General features: G+C 39.0%; 2 protein-coding genes across 5 annotated transcripts in view; one reads left to right on the forward strand and one right to left on the reverse strand.

The window, feature by feature from the left end:
* The window catches only part of abca4a (ATP-binding cassette, sub-family A (ABC1), member 4a), a 36,681-nt gene extending 28,365 nt beyond the window's left edge, over positions 1-8,316 (forward strand). For both annotated transcript variants that reach the window (XM_044176350.1, XM_044176351.1), the window contains 19 exons: positions 149-243; positions 624-656; positions 856-961; positions 1,092-1,166; positions 1,361-1,530; positions 1,961-2,138; positions 2,323-2,438; positions 3,086-3,233; positions 3,317-3,440; positions 3,778-3,907; positions 4,109-4,229; positions 4,361-4,423; positions 4,521-4,627; positions 4,751-4,892; positions 5,362-5,496; positions 5,616-5,719; positions 5,817-5,909; positions 6,066-6,315; positions 7,178-8,316. In XM_044176350.1, the coding sequence (XP_044032285.1) occupies positions 149-243; positions 624-656; positions 856-961; positions 1,092-1,166; positions 1,361-1,530; positions 1,961-2,138; positions 2,323-2,438; positions 3,086-3,233; positions 3,317-3,440; positions 3,778-3,907; positions 4,109-4,229; positions 4,361-4,423; positions 4,521-4,627; positions 4,751-4,892; positions 5,362-5,496; positions 5,616-5,719; positions 5,817-5,909; positions 6,066-6,315; positions 7,178-7,297 (2,310 nt within the window). In that variant the 3' untranslated portion in view covers positions 7,298-8,316. The remainder of the gene's footprint in view (positions 1-148; positions 244-623; positions 657-855; positions 962-1,091; positions 1,167-1,360; positions 1,531-1,960; positions 2,139-2,322; positions 2,439-3,085; positions 3,234-3,316; positions 3,441-3,777; positions 3,908-4,108; positions 4,230-4,360; positions 4,424-4,520; positions 4,628-4,750; positions 4,893-5,361; positions 5,497-5,615; positions 5,720-5,816; positions 5,910-6,065; positions 6,316-7,177) is intronic.
* Positions 8,016-20,123, reverse strand: tecrl2a (trans-2,3-enoyl-CoA reductase-like 2a). 3 transcript variants are annotated; one of them, XM_044176357.1, is made up of 13 exons: positions 19,960-20,123; positions 15,883-15,933; positions 15,348-15,399; positions 14,681-14,725; positions 12,560-12,648; positions 11,995-12,110; positions 10,718-10,823; positions 10,311-10,383; positions 10,173-10,216; positions 10,025-10,082; positions 9,650-9,738; positions 9,504-9,549; positions 8,016-9,395 (listed from the first exon to the last, which is right to left on the reverse strand). In XM_044176357.1, exons 1-13 carry the CDS (start codon positions 19,981-19,983, stop codon positions 9,268-9,270), a joined length of 921 nt encoding a protein of 306 aa, XP_044032292.1. In that variant the 5' UTR covers positions 19,984-20,123; the 3' UTR covers positions 8,016-9,267. The 3 variants fall into 3 exon arrangements, with proteins under 3 accessions (XP_044032292.1, XP_044032291.1, XP_044032293.1); XM_044176356.1 differs by having other exon boundaries at positions 12,545-12,648; XM_044176358.1 differs by lacking the exon at positions 15,883-15,933 and having other exon boundaries at positions 12,545-12,648.
* Positions 20,124-20,361: the final 238 nt, after the last annotated feature.

Consider the following 20,361-nt stretch of genomic DNA (forward strand, 5'->3'; position numbering starts at 1 on the left):
AATTCCTTCAGCACACACTATTGTGTATTGTGCATTGACTACTGTATCACTTTCACTTATTCAACTGAAATCGCATACATTTGTAGGTCCACCACTGCTGATGAGCATCTCATATTAAATGTACACTACGTGTCATTTTGTGCATCAGAGGATCCAGTCAACAGGAGATGTTCTCATGGACCTAACAGGCAGGAACATCTCTGACTACCTGGTGAAGACCTACCCCAGAATCATCAGAACCAGGTATAAGATCCTTCGCACCAATTCAAAAGGAAGAAAAGCACAAAAAAAGCACAAACTGAATGCAAACTGAGATGAAACGCATTAAGTTACTTTACCTAATACCATCAATTTACTATAGATTCTCTCCTGTACACTGATCTAAACTTTTGTGTTTACACAACAACTACTGTAGGTATTTTCATTACAATGTTGAAATATATTGTAGTTGCACAAAAAGAGAAAAACTGTAATTCTATTACATCAAAGATTTATACAGATGTGTACATGTAAAAATGTACTGTACCGTTAACGTAAAAGTACAAAACTGTTCATTTTAGTTGAAGAAGCCTATTTGTGGTGTTTAAGTATTTCTTGAAAATTTTTTATCTATCTCTTTCCAGCTTGAAGAGCAAATATTGGGTGAACGAACAAAGGTAATTTCACATTTGTATCCAACTGCTTCATTGTCAGATAAGAGGGCCAAATAGGGCTATTTTATATGCAATTTGAAGTATTTTACATGAATAGATGTAGTGGTGCACTTCTCCCTTCAGTGGTTGTAATGGTGCGGTACAGTTTTGGGCTGCAGTAGCTGGCAGTAGATGTCAGCAGGGTTGTCTCTGTGGTGTCCAGGTATGGAGGTATATCAGTGGGAGGACAGCTTCCTGTTTTAGTGCTGCAGCCAAAGACCATCCAGGATGTAGCAGCACAGCTGGGACGACTGCTCAATGTTACTGGGGTATGTCTTTAAAACTCAACATTATGTGTTTGCCTATGTTTGTGTGCCCTATTATCTTCGTTTCTGTGTGTTCATCACATTGCTCTTTGGTGATTTCTTTTGTAATGGGGCCTTGAATTTTTGGTTGCAGGGCAAATACTCCAAACAAACACTGAAGGACATAGGGACGTTCCTCAGGTACATGGAGACTCAAAACAATGTCAAGGTCAGTCCAATAAAGCCTCACCAGCTGGATGAAACCTTCATCACTGTGATAAACTTCCCTCATTGTATAACACAATGTAATAGACTGTACATACATTTCTCACAAACCAAGTAAATGCTGTAAATGACACGTCTATGTTATTAACATTATAAATCAACAGTACTCAAAGTACATCGTTCACTGTCTTTCCACAGGTGTGGTACAACAATAAGGGCTGGCATACCATGGTTTCTTTCATGAACGTGGCCAACAACGCCATCCTACGTGCAAACCTGCCCAAAGGAGCTAACCTGGACGAATATGGAATCACTGCCATCAACCATCCTCTGAACCTCACCAAAGAACAGCTCTCTGAGATCACTGTGTGAGTGACCAATGGCTGGACATGTATCAAATACGTTTCAAAGTCTGAAACTTTTCTAGGTGTTTGCAAGGAAAAGAAAGGACTTTATAAAATGTAGAACCAGGGTGGGATACTCGTGTAGTAACATTTTTTAGTGACCCAGCCTCAAATAAAAGATTTTTCACATAAACATTGTTCACTGAGGTCACTGCTGACAAATAAGCAATTTTTAAGTGACATTAGCTCCTGGAAACTCCCATCCTGCTTCTTATACTTATGTTTGATTTGGTCAACTTTAAAGGAAAGAGAATCCCCCTTTAGATTATCTTACACTGATAGATAGCATACATTTGTGATCAAATGCGTTGTTGGAGTTTTGTCTGTGGATCTACTTATCCCTGTATGACTGTTGAATGTTTTAGCTGATCATTTTCCTCTGTCCTTTCCCCAGCCTGACCACCTCAGTGGATGCAGTAGTAGCCATCTGTGTCATCTTTGCCATGTCGTTCGTTCCAGCCAGCTTCGTCCTCTATTTAATCCAGGAGAGGGTCACCCAGGCCAAACACCTGCAGTTTGTCAGTGGTGTCAGTCCATTGGTCTACTGGATGGCCAACCTTCTCTGGGACATGGTACAGTGACCCTGTTACTTTATGAGATATGTACCAATGCCTGGCAAATGTCAAGGGCATGTAAAAATGATGTTTATAAGAACAACCAGGGTAAAGACACCCAAATGTCAATAGGTTTTCTTCTCTTTGCTCATGAAATAGCTTGCAGACGCTAGTATCTACTATAACTGTGTTCCTTCTCCAGGTGAATTATTCCATCAGTGCAGCGATGGTTGTGAAAATTTTCATCTTTTTTGATAAGAAGTGCTACACCTCTGCAACCAACCTCCAACCACTTATTGCCCTGCTTATGCTTTATGGGTAGGTTTTTGTCTTTTTCAAGCTCTAACTGTATTTGTCTGGTCTTTTTTTAACAACAAAGTATGTAAAAAGAGGGCCAAACAAAAAAGCTAAATCAAAATAGCACTGTCACAATTTGAATGTTCCAAAACATTTTTAAAAGAATTACTTTTAAATTGACGCTGCCAATAACTTATATTTTGCACCAACATTCAGCCTGTAGTAAACCAACATAATTAAATGTCACCCTATAAGCTCCAGCATTTTCCTCTGTTAGCATTTGTGGGTCTGTATTTTTTTGAAATAGTAACAAAACCGAGAACAAATTATCTTTACAAATTAAATTTAAAACCGAACAGTAGAATTAATTCCACAACCGGATGAACAGGATGATTTTTAACAACAGGATAATACGGGATATATCAGCCCATTTTTCTTTCTGGTCCCACAATGATCAGTTGTGTGGCTGTCTTGATCAGTTTTGACTTTCTTCACACTGGACACATGGATAGATTTTTTAGTTCTTTTACCAGGTGGATTTTAACAGTTAATTAGCAGGCAGAGCCCACAACTGGTTTGCTAAAACCAAGTGTGCCTAATAGTATATCACTGGTGTCACTGGTATGGTGTTAACTTGTGCTTTTCTGATCTCTCTCTTTCTCTTGTAGCTGGTCTGTGACACCCATGATGTACCCCATGTCCTTTATATTCAGTGTTCCCAGCACAGCCTACGTCTCTTTGTCATGTATCAACCTCTTCATTGGCATCAACAGCAGTGCCATCACCTTCATCCTGGACCTTTTTGAGGGCACCACAGTAAGACCACAGGGATTGTCTCTGTAAATTCCATTTTCCGTGCATCTTCCACCCTAATTTGTGTGTGTTGGATTTCTGTCTAGGCTCTGTACAAGCTCAACCAGCTGTTAAAGACCGTGCTGCTCATCTTCCCCCATTACTGCCTGGGCCGAGGCCTCATAGACATGGCCATGAACCAGGCTGTGACTGATATCTACGCTCGCTTTGGTAATTACAAAACACACACAATAGTAATGTATTGTTTTCACACACACACTCAGGCCAGCAAGCAAATACTTATACAACAAAAGCCTCCAACTGTCAGCCACCATCTTAACTCTCTGAATGAATGTTGGGTCATTGGCTGCGTCAGAAATCTGATAACTTACATGTGCCATCAAGGTCCGAGCCAACTGTTGGTAAAATTCCAATCGCTGATTTAACTGAAAAATATAATAAACATAGCTTCTGTTGGATCTTAAAAACTTCCTTACGTCAAGGAAAAACGCCCAACATTTAAAAAAAAAGTAATTGACTGGTGTGTTATGTTTATGTATTTCCTCAGGTGAGGACTACAGTCCAGACCCCTATAACTGGGACTTTATTGGGAAGAACCTATTCTGCATGGCTGTTGAGGGATTCGTCTATTTCATTCTTAACGTTCTCTTCCAGTATCGCTTCTTCCTGGACCACTGGTAAGTGGTAGAGCTTCAATTAGGAAACCAAATTTGCCAGATGTACTTTAGTAATTGCTCTTTGAAAAAATTACGATGTGTGTAATAATATGCAGAGATGCTGTAACATTTTTTTTCCAGATAACACAATCTAAAATGTGATGTGACTGGTGCATAGATTGACTAGAAGTTGATTTGCTGAGTAGAATTTTTCCATTGCAGGATATCAGATTGCCCAAAGCCTCCTATTTTGGACGAAGATGTTGATGTGGCAGAAGAAAGAGAGCGAATCTGTAATAGTGAAAAAACAAACGACATTTTACGCATACGAGACCTGTCCAAGGTGAGACATTTATCTTTTCATAATATGACCAGTCATGGACAAAATGCTCAAATTGATGTTCAAAAAAGATTTCAAACTCAAAAATATACTTCCTTCTTTGTCCTTATTTTTTTCTCATCTTGCTTTGCCAGACGTACACACGAACAATCATCCCTGCAGTGGACCGAATCTGTGTTGGAGTATCACCTGGAGAGGTATGTGTGGTTAAACCGATACAGTTTACTCCACAGAGGAAACATTCTGGCCACTTTATTATTCACCTATCATGTTTTATCTCCTGATTCTCGGCAGTGCTTTGGTCTCCTGGGGGTGAATGGAGCAGGGAAAACCACAACATTTAAGATGTTGACTGGAGACATTGAAGTCACCTCAGGAGAGGCCTCAGTCGCTGGTCACAGGTTAGTAATGTATTGTTTTTTTCACAAATAGGAAGTAACCAATATGGAATTTGATATCATTTTGAGGCTTGTAATAAGCATTCTTATTGTGTTTACCCCAAGTGTTTTCCCCTAAATCTTCAGCATTTTGACCAACATCCTGGACGTCCACCAGAACATGGGATACTGCCCACAGTTTGATGCCATAGATGAGCTGCTGACAGGCAGAGAACATCTACACCTCTACGCCCGCCTCCGTGGAGTTCCGGAGTCTGAGATCAGCAGGGTGAGATGCAGCTTTGCCAGGAAATAAAGCATTTTAAACTGGACCCGGCGGTTGTAAGCAGCACTGTAAAATGACACAACAAACACGCATGTGCAGTAGCACATCCTTTCGCTGTAAGCACTGAGGAAAAATTAGCCAGTCCGATAAAGAGAGGAGCGCAGTGGGCCATTAAGGCACCAATGTAGTTGAAGACATCACTACATACAAATGTTTGGCCAGTTTGTTCCTTCCTTTACCAAATGCAAACTTGTTTGGACAGCCAGTGGAGATGTTTTCTCACAAGACACCACAAACAGTCATAATGTAATACTGTTAGAGTTAGAAGCCCTGCATATTTTGAAACTACAAAGTGTATACAGTGTCATTTCGACGTATGAACCTGCCAGATTTTGTTCCTGTATCAAGTATATAGCTTTATTTTACTGAAGTTTGACTGAATTGTAACATGAGGCATCCTCCTCGTGCTCAGGTTGCAGAGTGGGCCATCCAGAAGCTGGGTCTGTCAGAAGATGCAGGCCGAAGTGCTGGGACCTACAGTGGAGGAACCAAGAGGAAACTCTCCACAGCCATTGCCATGATAGGCTGCCCTGCGCTGGTGCTGCTGGTGAGGCCAACGTTAATGACAGTGGTTGGTTTGAATTAGAGGTTTAGGATGGGGATCGCAGTTACATGAGCGTGGTTAGGTGATGTTATATGTTTGTTGTTACTATTACTGTACATTAGGATGAGCCCACTACAGGTATGGACCCTCTCTCCAGACGCTTCCTGTGGAACTCCATCATGAGTGTTATTCAGGACAGACGAGCTGTGGTCCTCACCTCACACAGGTAAACTATCTGATGTGGGTATTTGACTGCGTGTTTACATGCATGTATATTTACGAGAGCAGATTTTAATTCATATTTTTGTCATCTGTCTTTACAGTATGGAGGAATGTGAGGCGCTGTGTACCCGCTTAGCAATTATGGTTAATGGATCCTTTAAGTGTTTGGGAACTATTCAACATCTCAAATACAAGTTAGTCATTTTACTTCATCCCACGTCACGTGTCAAATTTCAAAATATATTAAAATATCTCCGAAAATTCATACTCTTCAAATCCATAATCCAAATTGTATTCTACGAAATTGCTGATCTTTGATTTTGCTTTACCTTACATCATTGTGAACATAGGTTTGGTGATGGCTATGTGGTGACCATGAAGATCAGGGCAGCTAAGCCCGGTTGTGCACCAGACCTGAACCCTGCCGAAGCATTCATGGAGAACACCTTCCCTGGCTGCATCCAGAGAGAGAAACACTACAACACTCTACAGTACAAGATCTCCTCCTCCTCCCTGGCTAGGATCTTTCAAATGGTCCTGGCTGACAAAGACAAGCTCAACATAGAGGACTACTCAGTGTCACAGACTACTCTAGACCAGGTAAATGAGCATAGGAAAACACAACACAATGTATTATGAAATGGGAATTTAACAGGGGTGTACATTTTCTCCTTTCACTTTTCTGTCAGGAGGATCAGATGGCTTGGTTGAGAACCAGTCAAATGAGTCAAATTGTGAATAAATCATTAACTTTTTATTTTTTGCCATGCTAGTGGTGTGGCTCTGGGGATGGCAGTGTTGTTGGTCTGATGGTTGGTTGGTTCACCACTTTGGTACAGACTGAAATATCTCAACAACAATATAACTATAATTTGGTAGACACGTTCATATCCCAGGATGAATTGTAATCTCTTTGGTGACCCCATCACTTTTCATCTATGGCCATAATAAGGTCAAAACTGTCCAATACCTATTTTTATGGACAAAAATAATGACATTCCCATCAGCCTCAGCAATACCTTGTGTTTAGTGCTAATTAGCAAATGTTAGCATGCTAACACGCTAAACCAAGATGGTGAACCTGGTAAACATTATACCTGCTAACATCAACATATTAGTAATGTCATTGCAAGCATGACAGCATGCTGACGTTAGGCACAGCTGTGCTTTCAGCTAAATGCTAAGTATAGCCTCACAGAGCCGCTAACATGGCTGTATAATCTTAATCTTCTTTATATTTTGTATCTTTGCTTTGATTTGGTATTTGACTTGATAGATATTGAGATCTTATTCTTTCCTCATTATATTTCATATGTCCACCTGACGGTTCAAACAAATCTTGTTACATTATTTTTCATTCTCTCATGTCCTCTGCCATTGAGTATCACTTCTTTGAAGGTCAGGGCAGCCATTTTGGCTCAGAGGACAATAGGTTGATCGTAATGTTTCTATGTCCCTGTAGGTTTTTGTGAATTTCGCCAAGCAACAGTCAAGAGAGGATGACAGTATTGTGTTGCATCCAAAAGCTGCTGGGGCACAGCGATATATTGACACCATACCCATCAAGTCTTTGAGGAAGTGAACTTACCTCAATGAGCTCAACTGGAAGACAGTCCTTGGCTTCCATTTCTGTGGCCGCTGTGTTCAAAGACTGCGGCCTATGGATGTGCGTGTGCTTCGGATGACTGAAAGCTAGTTGGCAGAACTTAAACCTCCTCGTCAAATAAAACAGAAGATTCGCTATAGTGTCATCATGAAGTCCCGCCCCTAGTCCGGTAGAGACAAGTTGTGGTTCCAAATTTGAGCAAAGGAAGTCTGTATATTTCATCTGCATTTGGAGGAGCCTTTGGAATGGTCTTGTCCTTGCGGATCAATTATGTGTTAGGTCTTGAAATACAGTCTGTGAAGGAGGCAGCCCCTTAAATGGGACATGACATATGTCATGTTTGACTGATGATTTGACATGTGGCAATACTACACATGCTCTACTTTGCTTTTCCAGTAAACAGGGTTAGTGGGCTTTGAATTTGGAAAGTGTGGAGCATTTATGTGCCTGCTGATATGTTCCACGTTCTGCTCACCTTGTAGGCCTTGCAAACTAAATGAAACTGAGCTTTAGATTTATGACAAGGACCATGACTGATTGATGATATGTCAAAAATGTTCAATATCAGGTTGTAATGGGAGCTTGATGTGGATTGTGGAAAGCATAGGTCCTGTGTATTTTTTGCCTCAGATGCCAAGCAAGATAATCATTTTTTTTGCCTTCTTTAGATATGTGAAATAAGCACTCAGAGAAGCATAGTCTTAGCACTTTATTGATGCAGCTTTAATTGAAGCATCACAATTCTGTTTGGAAATCTGCTAAAAAAATCTGCTAGTGCAATACAGCTAATCATTTTTACAAAATCCTCTTGCTGCTATGAAATTAATTTCTATGTCATGTGATATTTTGATGCCACCATGTCTTGTTCAATCTGTGCGCTTTATCATGTATGTGTGCGACTCTGGTAAACTGTCATTAGAGGAAGTTAACACAATGTCACAAATTGATGTTTCTGAAAAGAGCATTATGTCAAATAAAGTTACATTTTTCCTTAAGATATGTGGACCTTTTTTTTCAGACATCCTGTTTGATTTGTTTTACACTAAAATTGCTATTGCTTGAGATTACTCACATTCCCATTCAACAGTTTAATAGAACCTGAGATTAGACAGTAAGGGCTAGAGAACCAGAGCAGTTATCACTGACTGCCCAATAGTCAGTGATAATGCCAGAAGTTACACTTCTACAGTACAGTTTTCATTTCTCTGAAGAAAACAATCTGAGAGATACAGTGGAGAAGCTTAATATTAGCATGATTAAATGTCTGCTTTATTGGCATTCCTCCTGAGAGTTTAAAAGTGATGTTGCACTCTCAAATGGATGCCATGACATTTTCAATTTTATTATGTTAATTTGCTTCCACAGGCACTTTATTATGAGCTAGAGCATGTTTGATTTCTTTCACTTAAACTGAAAACTTTATTAGTGCTGTAAGCATTCATCATTGAAAAGAAGTAACACAACCTGTGGGCTAATAAGCCAGCTTGCAGTGAGAACTACTCACTAGTTTGAACAAGGGTTGCTAAAAATGTAAACGTGCCATTTTTCAACTTCTAGTCAAGTCCTGAAGGAGCCAAATACGCAAAAATCCAATGATTATGAGTAACCAATGTTAACACAGCATAGAGAATATGACAGCAATGAAGATTTATCTAATCTCATTATTAACTTCATATCACAATGCCAAATCATACTCCTAGGCTCCTAGGAAGAAACTGATATCCATTGTTGAAACTGAACAGACAATTCAAATGTTACAAACTATTTTTAAATGCTCCAGTATATTGCCATAATATTATTGCTCCCATTCTCACTCCTTTCAGTTTATTCATTGATATAAAAAACTTGCATAGTGCTGGACTCAGCAGCAACAAACTTCCTTACTTAGTGACAATAAGTGAATATACACCCCTTAAATGCTACAATACTTCATATTTCGATCACTATCAGAGAATCAGAGGGATAATGGCCATCCGGAAGCTGGGATAGTCCTTGAACTCCCTGCTGTAGGCTCTGTGCTTCCCTTTGGCCCAGATGGTCATCTGAATGAACCCCAATAATGTATACAATGTCACTGAAACAAAAAACATACAAATATTAGAACATACACATTTTGGTGCAGTTATTGTTATTGGTGAAGAAAGTGGATTTATGTCAACAAAACATAATGTCCTGTACATACCTGGCAGACACTGGGTCATGATGGAAAAGCCCACCCAAGCTCCAACCTACAGTATGTGTCAAATATACAGGCAGACAGAGAGTTATATACACAAGCATAGGCGATATTCATTGTCTTGATAAATTACTACAAATGCTTTCTCTTACCTCATAAGTGTAATTTGGACAGGATACAAAGAAAAATAGCCATGTGAAGGGGTTTTTAGTTGGCATAGGAAACCTTCTGCCCCTGGATCCTGATAAAAACGGTTTTGTGAAAACAAAAACATTTAAATTTTATTTTATGTAGCAGTTCTCTTAATTATGAAAATATACTGTAGACACCCATGTCACCCATGTTTCCATGGTGGATCAGCCAAAATAGTGTTAGCATGGAGTGCTATGCAAATGATGAAAGGGGGAAAAGTGAATGGTTTTAGATGGTTTTACTGTATGATTTCACACAAACAATGGATCGGAAAATGTCTTCACTTCCTCCTTTAAGTACTATGGAAGTAAACAGAATAAAGCTCAACAACTCACCATCCCCTCTGAGATTATTAAGAGTCAAGTGAATGGAGAAGTTGCCCAGTTCACACATCTGGAGCAGAAATAAGCATTTCACACTTTACTGTAATACATACATGTACACAGAATTTATGTTGGCCTGAGTGAATACCAGTTTGCGTACCACAAACATGAATAATGCATAGTTGACTTGTAGTTCTCCATATGCTGTGAAGAGAGACAGGCTGGTGTTGATAAGCTGCAGAAAACAGAGAAAAACAAAACTGTGTGTGTCTGTGTGTGTGTGTGTGGGCTGACTCACATGGAGGTGTATAGAGAGGGTGGTTGATATAGTAGGCCAACCAAGCTGAGAAACCCCAGTAATAGGCACAATTCTGAGAAAGGAAACAAACCAGATGTATGAATATGTGAAAAAGATTTTTTTTTGCATGATGTACAATGAACCGGTCAATTAAAATTGAAATGCACTTTGATTCAATTTCTATTTTTGAACTACTAAAACACACACATTGGAAGATCTATAATAACACCTCTCCTCATCAAGACACTGTGCTCTGAGACTGTAAGCAGCATTCTGTATCAGAAGTAGTCCTTAGGCTAAAATCCGTACCACAGCTGGCATGAGACAGGGAAAAAGAGGCCAGATATTGTAAAAGAGGTGAGCATATTATCAGAGGCTCTTCTTTTCAAGGGTAGTCATGTCCTCACCCTGACTATTGTCCTGAGAGGCATGGTCCCATGGGAGAAACGATGCACAAAGATAGTCTCTATCAACCTCTTCACATAGTGGAAGGTATGACAGGCACAGGCTTGTCTGAGAGACAGAGAGGAGGCATGAGGTCAGAAGTACAAATATGTACATTTAACTGAGTTGCTTACATTCTTGTTGTAGTATGCAACTTCATCACACTATATTTGCAGCAGATTTGAAATTTGAGATGAGAAAAGATATAATTGAAATCATCCCTGTGGGTCACTGCAGCAATAAAACACAATATCAAGAAGAATTGTATACTGTAAATGACTGAGGAGTTATGATCTGTAAAAGATTTTAAAACAAACAAACAAAAACGGATGCCATTAGTTAAATCCCCTATTTGTAGGGTTTGAAAATTTCCTTGAGGTACTGCAATAAAATGACAACCCCTAAGGGAGAGAATGTGGATCGATAAGCCGATCATGAAAGAGACTGTCCAAACCATCCTGTCACAGCAGCATAAAATATAGATTTTATTCAACAGCAGTTATATCATTTCATGTCTGTGTAGATGGTACACTGACATGAGAGTCTGATTTAAATTTACAGAGACTGACTTTTACTCCGTAATAGATGTATTTTCATATGTAGTGAAGCATTAAATGGCAGTAAAAAAAAGTCAATGACAGACGTTAATAAACACTCATTAATTATTAAAGAGTAGTGCAACATTATGGGAGGTATGCTTATTCCCTTTCTTACTGAGAGTTAGATGAGAAGATTTCTTCCATTCTCATGTCTGTACCCTATGAAGCCAGAGCCAGCAGCCTGTTAGCTTAGCATAAAGACTGGATACAAGGGTAGCTCACTGATTAACATGTTATATCTTGTTTGTTTAATCCGTACAAAAATTGAAGTGTGAAAACAACACGTTGTGGTTTTATGGGGGTCGTGTGCCATACTATTTGTTTCATAGCCAGGCTAGCTCTTTACCCTTGTTTCCAGTCTTTGTGCTAAGCTAAAGCTAAGCTAACCGGCTGCTGGCAAAAACTTTATATTTTCCACACATACATGAGAGAGGTATCAACCTTCTCATCTAAGTCACAAGAAAGTCAATATGCATATTTTCCAAAACATGGAACTATTACTTTAAACTTAGTTATAACTTTAGTTACTTTTCTAGAAAAGGAATCAAACTAATGTCTGTGAACTTGCTTCATGCTTGCAGGTTAAAACCCATAGCCTGCCATAACCTGCGCTATAGTTGAAGTTTCTTTTTTCCTCTTACGTGACAACAGGATGGGGACTGGAGGTAAAGGAATATCTGTGTGGGTAAATGTATGGTACTCGAAAATAGAAGAGGAGGTAGGTGAGAAGGGGCCCAATGCACTCTGCCAGAAACACCTGTTAACAAAAGAACAGAAAAAGTTAACACTATGTACTATATCTCGAATGCAGAGCCCAGAGTAATTTGTGCTCTTAATTATCTTTTTTTTTTCTTCATGACACCACCCGGGCTCTGTACTCTACTATTTTATATTATATTTTTGCAAACAAACAACAACAAAAAATGTGTGTGTGTGTGCATAGTTATGAGTGAAAGTAGGTAGGCAAAAACAGAAATAAAAACAGATATCTTGAACAAATTTTGAATCCTTTGTTGTATATCCTTGTCTTGTCATTACAAACAAGAATCCAGCCAGACATTCCCAAAATAAAGTGCCCCAATTTAATGTCAGCCGACATTAAATATATGAATTTGCAGTGCCAGACTGATTTATTTTTTTCAACTTTCTCAGTATTGGTATATCAGTAATCTTTGAGTGTGCTCTTTTTACCACAGTCCAACCTAACTGTGGACCAAGATCTCTGAAGTACATGGTGGCAGTAGTCCCAACAGGTAGATTCTGTAAGATTTCATTGTCTCTGAGTGATTTTTCCTCTGAAAAAGAAGAAGAAGAAGAAGAAGAAGAAGAAGAAGAAACCCGCCCCCAGGCAAATATTTTATGTACACAAATTCAACTTCATTTGAAATTGTACCATAAAACAATTCTACTATCCGGTGGAAAACATTGTCTCTAGATTATCAAGCTTCCTAGAGTTGAGAGATGACAGTATTGATAGACTTTGCAATAACAGTCGTCCTAATGAGTATGTAAATTCAAGCAGTCATGTGCAAAGCATTGTGGCTTAAACTGATGTTTCAGAGCGTTTTTGATGAATGTCTGATCAGTTTTCCAGCACACGTTCTCTCTACCTGAAAGCTCATGAGGGCACAGCCACAGATAATATGTTGTACTAATTGGATGCCATTTTTAGAATATCCTCAGGGGTAACTGGCCCACATAACATTTAACCAAAGTCTCTCTGTGCTTTTTAGTAACAAGATAGCACGCATAATTCATTCAAAACAAAAGCCCTGCAGAATCATATCTCATGGTAGGTCTTTCTTTATGTACTTTATGTGCTGTTTTTGCCTTTACTGTTTTAATTTAGGCTAAAAAGAATGGGAAAAGGATGCACATTAAGCAGTCTACCTTTTAAGTTGAAAATAAAGGAAGAATGGTTTCCACAGTGATGGTGGCTCTGTAAAGATGTGAGGTGCTTTTTATGTCTTTCATTCACCTCCAGAGTGAAGGCCATTGCAAATGTTATTGAACATTCTGGGTCGCACTGTGTAATGGCAGTGAATTCACCCATTGATCACATTTAGGGTTTGCAATATACCATCAGTATTAGCCTTGTGGAAACATTAGGTCTGAGATCACATTGGATCCATTGTAACTGCAACTGCATAATTTTTTTCAGTTATTTTAGTAGCTTTGCTGGACACTTCACATTATGGGCTTTGAGGGATGCTGCACTAGTGTACTTAGCTGAACATGGCTCAACTTAGGTTACACCACAAACTAAATTAGTGTCAGATGACTAAACAGCGGTGCCTGGAGGGACATATATATTTCTCATTAAATGATGTTTAATTACAGCACAGCTTTTACAGAGTGAGCACTTTATAAACAACAAAAGCAATAGCTAACTGCCCCTTGCCCATTTGTGTTCAAAACAACTTTAAACAACTTTATGCCTGTTTTAACTTCAGGTTACCCATCTAATGATGATTACAGCTGCTTAGAAACAAGTTACACATTACATTTACAGCTGCATTTTGCAGGGAAAAAAATAATGGCTAAACACACCACAGAATATACACAAGATCCTGGAATCTTCTTCTTTTCCTTTCGGCTGTTCCCTTTCAGGGGTCGCCACAGCGAATCATGTGCCTCCATCTAACCCTGTCCTATGCATCCTCTTCACTCACACCAATTAACTTCATGTCCTCTCTCACTACATCCATAAATCTCCTCTTTGGTCTTCCTCTAGACCTCCTGCCTGGCAGCTCCAACCTCAGCATCCTTCTACCAATATATTCACAGTCTCTCCTCTGAACATGTCCAAACCACCTCAATCTGGCCTCTCTGACTTTATCTCTGAAACATCTAACATGAGCTGTCCCTCTGATGTACTCATTCCTGAAGACAAGATCTTGGAATCATGATGCTAAATATGCATACCTACTTATTTATAGCCTAAATTACATCATGGGACTGTAACAGAGAACAGCATCATATTTCCACACAACAGATTGTCCTTTTCTGATGAGATAGGTAAAAACCTACTGACAAAACATAAACTGTCCTCTAAATAGTAAGGAATGAGCTCGCATTCCACGGCTGAACACCTCCCTTTTTCTTTTTGTACAAAGCATCAGATACTGGATGACTGGATGGTAAATATAAGAATGCTGTCTGCAGTTTACTGACATTGCCACACAGTATTTGTTTTAAACAGTATTAAACAATAAATAGTTACCACCCACAGCAATTTGGAGCCACATTGCCTAGTGCAACTTTAATATTGTTCATGAGACACTAATGCATACACATGCAGTAAATAATCACAACATGGCTACTTACTGGGATCAAGCTTCAGGGCCTGTCTTGCTGGATACCAGTGAGGATCTGAGCAGATCAAACACACACACACACACACACACACACACACACACACACACACACACACACACACACACACACACACACACACACACACAGAGGGTTGGACAGAGCTGGCATTGCACACACAAATTTGGCCTCAGGCCCAATAATAATTGATCACAATGGAATAACGTTGAGCTCTGCTGCTCTGATGGATGCTGATGGCCTCAGGCTTGGCAAACATTTGGTCACATTTCTGACCAGACACACACTGGTGACACTGTGGGCTTCAGGGGAGCAAACAAGAAATTGTTTTTAACCCGACATCTCTCTGTGGAAGTGGTGTGATAGGATGTACTGTAAGATGATTCACTCAGTAGCATACAGAGTTTATTAATCCCCATTTCTATGTAAGAACCATACGAATTCAAGTTTTAATTTACAGTAAATGTGCAATAAATGCTACAAAAAATAACATCAATTCAAATTGACATCTTGGAGAATGAACTAAATTTAAAAACCCTGCAGGTTTTATACACGTGGACCAGAGTACTATACAAGACACTGCATGATATATTATACAGCCAGTAATCAAGATGATCACTCACCAATCTCATTGGTTTAAAAACTGCATATGAACACTCACATGATTTGTGAAAAAGGCTCTTGATGTCTCCTATTGTTGAGTAGGGCTCCACCTGAACGGAATACAAACACAAAGTATGTAACCTTGATGTATTATCAGTGAAGAGGTTGACAGTGTTTCCTGTGTTAAAACCCCTAAAGCTTACAGTTATTAAAAACTCATGCTATGCAGCCAAACATTTTTCAAAACCACAGAGCTTTATTTCAAATTCTAGTGGAGATCGCAAAGATTCAGACAATACCAAATATGTCTATATTTGAATTTTTATGAATTTTGGGGAAATGTGTCTAAAATGATGCAGAATATTGCCCATTTGGTGGGATGGTACAGCCAAAAAAAAATGGAACTGGAATCTTGGGTTTGAATATTTGACTCAGTGTAAACATAATATAGTCTTAATGAAGAGTTGGAACAAGTTGATACAGAATATACTGTATATAGTCAGACTGTGGAAGAAGATGATTTTTCCAACCTTAAGACTACCTAAAGGGAAACAAAAGGATAAAACTGTAGTCATGGCAATATGTCAGCATACCTTATCTAAAAAACAGAGCTGCTCTTTGGTCTTGGCATCCAGGACCTTCACCTGAAGAAAGCACAAGATGTACCACCTTTATAAAGCACAAGACCCAGGTAATAAGTTCCACACACATTTAAGAGATTAAGAGAGCCTTTCATTCATGCCTCATAGTCATTCACTGGAAATTTAGATTGTGGCAAATTTGATGGTCTGTGGACTTGGCCTGTACCTGCCACCTCAGCAACAAATCCATAGGCAATAAAAGCTGGACCTGCTTTCACATCCCTTTCAGAATAAGCTGAAAAGATTGTGCCTATCCAATACAAGACTGAAAGTATATCATAGGTGGTGAATTTTAAAAGAAGTCAACTCCATGTGTATCTCTATCACAGAATATTTCTATACACCTTTGTGGATTTCTGTAATCAAGTTTTCTCATACAGTAAGCCACCTAGCACTTCTTCAGTTCAGCCTCTATATGTTAGCCCCTTTAAAACACAAAACATTCATGATATTGACACTAATAATACATTAAAGATCTAGCAATTTTGTTCGTTAGACCGTTCCTGGCTCTTATCCTTTTTGTAAGCGCAAGCAATAGGGATTATAGGAAATATGGTCTCATTTTAAAAAAATCAAAATCCAATCACAGCACCTTTGAATAAAATCTAGACAATTGAAAAGAACATTGATGTCTGCTTGAAACACTTCAACAAAAAAACTTCTCATTGGCCCTACGGCCAAGTGTGTTCAGTTTTTTCCTGCTCAAATACAGTATTCTCAAGCTGAATAATGAGACTGGATGAGTCTGGTAGGCAAAAAGGAATCATGTTGTCCTGCTGCTCTCTTGCACACATCTTTTTCATCTTAATTAGACCATGTCATTGGTGATGTACAGCATATGCAAGGAGGATGGTGGGTGGCAGCCCACATTTTGCCCTGAAAGCACTCCATACTGTGCTGCTCAGCAGAGCTGTCCTGGCTAAATTGGTTCCCTTACTGGACAGTGTAATAAAACGCTAATGGATAAAGATTTGCTGAGTGCACAGTCAAGAAAGAGAGAATGAGAATGGGAGAGAGAGAGAGAGTGCTATACATATACCATCTGCTGTTTGCATTGCAAAAAACACAAGTTTGATAAGTCATTTAATCTTGTGTCCAGACTTATTTTACAATATTCTAGTCATTAATTTATGCTCGATTTGTGCCAGTAGCACCTTCACCTTCATGAAATCAACTACATCTTCAAACAAGTAATCGGGTTTACATTCCCCTTTTTTTAAACAAACAAACACTCTCCTAAAGTTCTTTAAACCAGCAAAACCTTTTATATTTTCACTAAAAATACCCTGCAATACACTTCACAATTCTAGATATAAAATCATCTTGTCAGTATTTCATCTTGTCACTCTTTGCAGTGTTTGTTCATGCTTTGCAGGATTTGAGCACAGGGAATGCTGACGTCTCAGGAAAGGGCATCCTGGGAGATGGGTTTGTTTTGCTTTCCATCTGCTAACCTTCCCAACTGCATTCTAGGGACACATGTTGATGCATCTGTGTGTTCACGAAGAGCATCAAGGGTGTCATTAGGGCTGTGTGTTGTAAAATGGTGTGCACTCGGTTGTGCTGTGCCCTTGTAAATCTGATTATCAGATGCCCCTGTCCTCTCATGGGACTACAGGGCACTGCTGACAGCACAGGTCATACAAAATATGTGTGTGTGTGCTTGTGAGGGTTTTGTCTATGTGAGGGGAATTAGAGTGTTTTTTTTCAAATGAACACTTTGAATATGAACACTTCTTTATATGCAAAGTGTATTTTCTTTTTAAAAACTCTGAGTTTTAAAGGTGATCCAGTTTGTTCTTTTCACTATATCTTACTTTAATAATCCAAGTAATGGATGCCAACTGAAGAAGTCTCTTAACCATAATAGCTCCTCTTAATGTGAATGCTGATGAATGTAATAGCTGATCTTGAACCACAGGATCATTTCTTCAAACATTGAGCATGATAGTATTGAAGCTGATTAGCTGCATACGGCTGCCCAGCATATACCATTGTCCTTTTTGCTTTCACCCTCACTCAAACTGGACAGAATTTCTTTTTCAATCAAGGAAAGTAATCAGCTATGCGCTCAGCTGACTCTACATGCTACCAATTGACAGTCTTACCTTGCATTACATATAAAAGATAAATGCACGCACCAATCACAACACAACAGAGTGGCACCATACAAATGTCATATAAAGCATCCATACTTTATTCTTTAAGTCCTCAAAAAGAAATTGTACCATCAAAAGTTGGCTACATACAAAAGAAAACAATGCACATTCAAAAATACAGTCACAGCATAAAGTAAAAAAAAAAATCAAAATAAATAAGCCCATGTGGACAAAATATTGTATTGACAAAATTGTGCAAAACTTCAAATCTACAATACAACAACAATATACGAACTAAGGTCCGGCCACTGATCGGGCATACAGCAAATCATAGTTTAGGTTAATGGGGTGGCCAATCAGATTTCATGCCACTCGCTGGCCACGCCCCTGAGTATGAATGAAAGATGAAGAGGATGCCATCATGTTGTGAAAGCAGCTAAGTCAGCTAAAATGAGATTGCTAAGGTGCTAACTAATGAGGCTGAATTTCCTGTGGTGTTCCATCAAAAGCTATCAGGAAATACAGTCGGCACTTTGACTTCAAGAGTTTCATGAGTGAAAATCTGATTTCAAGTGCAAAGATGGCTGCTGAGTCTTCAAAAGTTGTTATCTGTCCCAGGATAGGGCTAATCTTGAGGCAGGGCAATAGTTGAAGGAATAGTTCGACATTTTAGGAAATACATGTATTCACTTTCTTGCCAAGAGTTAGATGAGACAATCGTTACGACTCTGTCCATTTAATATGAAGCTACACCCAGCAGCCAGTTAGCTTAGCTTTGCACACAGACTAGAAACAGAGGGAAACAGCTAGCCCGGCTCTGTCCGAAGGTGAAATCTGCCTACCAGCATCTAAAACAGGAAGTTAGTGTGCCTTGCCAAAAAATAGCCTGACACACAACCCTCCCATTTTTACACTTTGGTTTTTGTATGGATTATACAAACAATATATAAAATATTAATCAGTGAGCTTTAGAGGTGCTGGTAGAAGGATTTTGTTAGCTTTGGACAGAACCAGGCTGTTTCCCCCATTTCCAGTGTTTATGCTAAGCTAACCAGCTGCTAGCTGTAGCTTCATAGCATGCAGACATGAGAGTGGAATAAATTTTCTTATGTAACTCTCAATTTTGTCATCTAAACGAGATCAGGCTTGAGAAACCTATATGTTTTTCATAAACCATCTAAATATTTGTTAATTTCGCTTGCAGCCTTTATGTAACAGTTACTGAGAGCTTGGCACACATCCCAGAGCATATTCTAAATTAGCTTGAGTTCATGGGCCTGCTGCACTTACAGCAAATTACTTGTCTACTTATGCATTAGTACTCATTGGGCCTTGTGAGACAAGACTGAAGGCAAGAGAAAAATCATGAGAAGTTATTTTTTTTATAAACTCTGCTGACACTTTAAACTTTTTGGAACTCAGCAAGCCATAATTTTGTCTTTCTAACGTATCACATGACTGCTGAGCAGAATGATCGCTGATGATGAACATCTGACTGACATTTATTTTGAAAGTAATGATTTTAACTCTAAAAGTATCCCTCCATGTGTTATCATTAATGTCTGATGAAATGAGTGTAAGCATGTGGTAGTTTATTAGCTTGACAGATAGTCACTAGCATGCTTGCCCAAAAACATCATCCTGTTTTTACAGTAAATGATGCTCCAAGATGGATATCTGAGTTTCCCTGACAGTACAAAATCAAAATTAAAATAACATTAAAACAATGAAATTATAAATTCTAATTATTAATAATTAATAACTGTCTTGAGGATTTCCCAAATTCTGCTTGTGAGTCTCTTGCTCAAGTGAGGCCTTGTGAAACACAACAAACCAAAACTTTAAATTCTCAGAAAGTGGCAAGTAAAAGTTTTAGTTAATTCAAATGCATTCTGCGGCACTTAGCTTACTACTGTACATTTAGACTTACCTCAAAGAAGGTGGTCCGACTCATGGCGGTGGATTGTTATTATGTCCTCTGTGTACAAGGTGAAAAAAATGACCTTAAACATCAACATAAGCAAACACAACACACACACTCATTCCTCACACACATACAGAAGTAGTTCCTCTCCTTTCGAGGACAATCCTTGAACTGACCCCTTATTCTTCCCTGCCTCCTTTTCTCCCTCCCTCTCTCTCTCATACACACTCTCACTCTCTCTCTCTTGTCTGATTTAGTGCTGGGACACAGAATCACTAGAGGCACTCCAGACAACCTGCACATGCTCTCCTTCCTGTTCTTCTTTCCTGCTGCTTCCTCCTGCTTTCCCCTCTATCTCCTATTTTTCTGTTTGTCAAAGTATCTTTGGAGAAAAGCACTTTGGCAGAG

The sequence above is a fragment of the Siniperca chuatsi genome, linkage group LG19 (genome assembly GCF_020085105.1).
Source record: "Siniperca chuatsi isolate FFG_IHB_CAS linkage group LG19, ASM2008510v1, whole genome shotgun sequence".
Lineage (NCBI taxonomy): Eukaryota > Metazoa > Chordata > Actinopteri > Centrarchiformes > Sinipercidae > Siniperca > Siniperca chuatsi.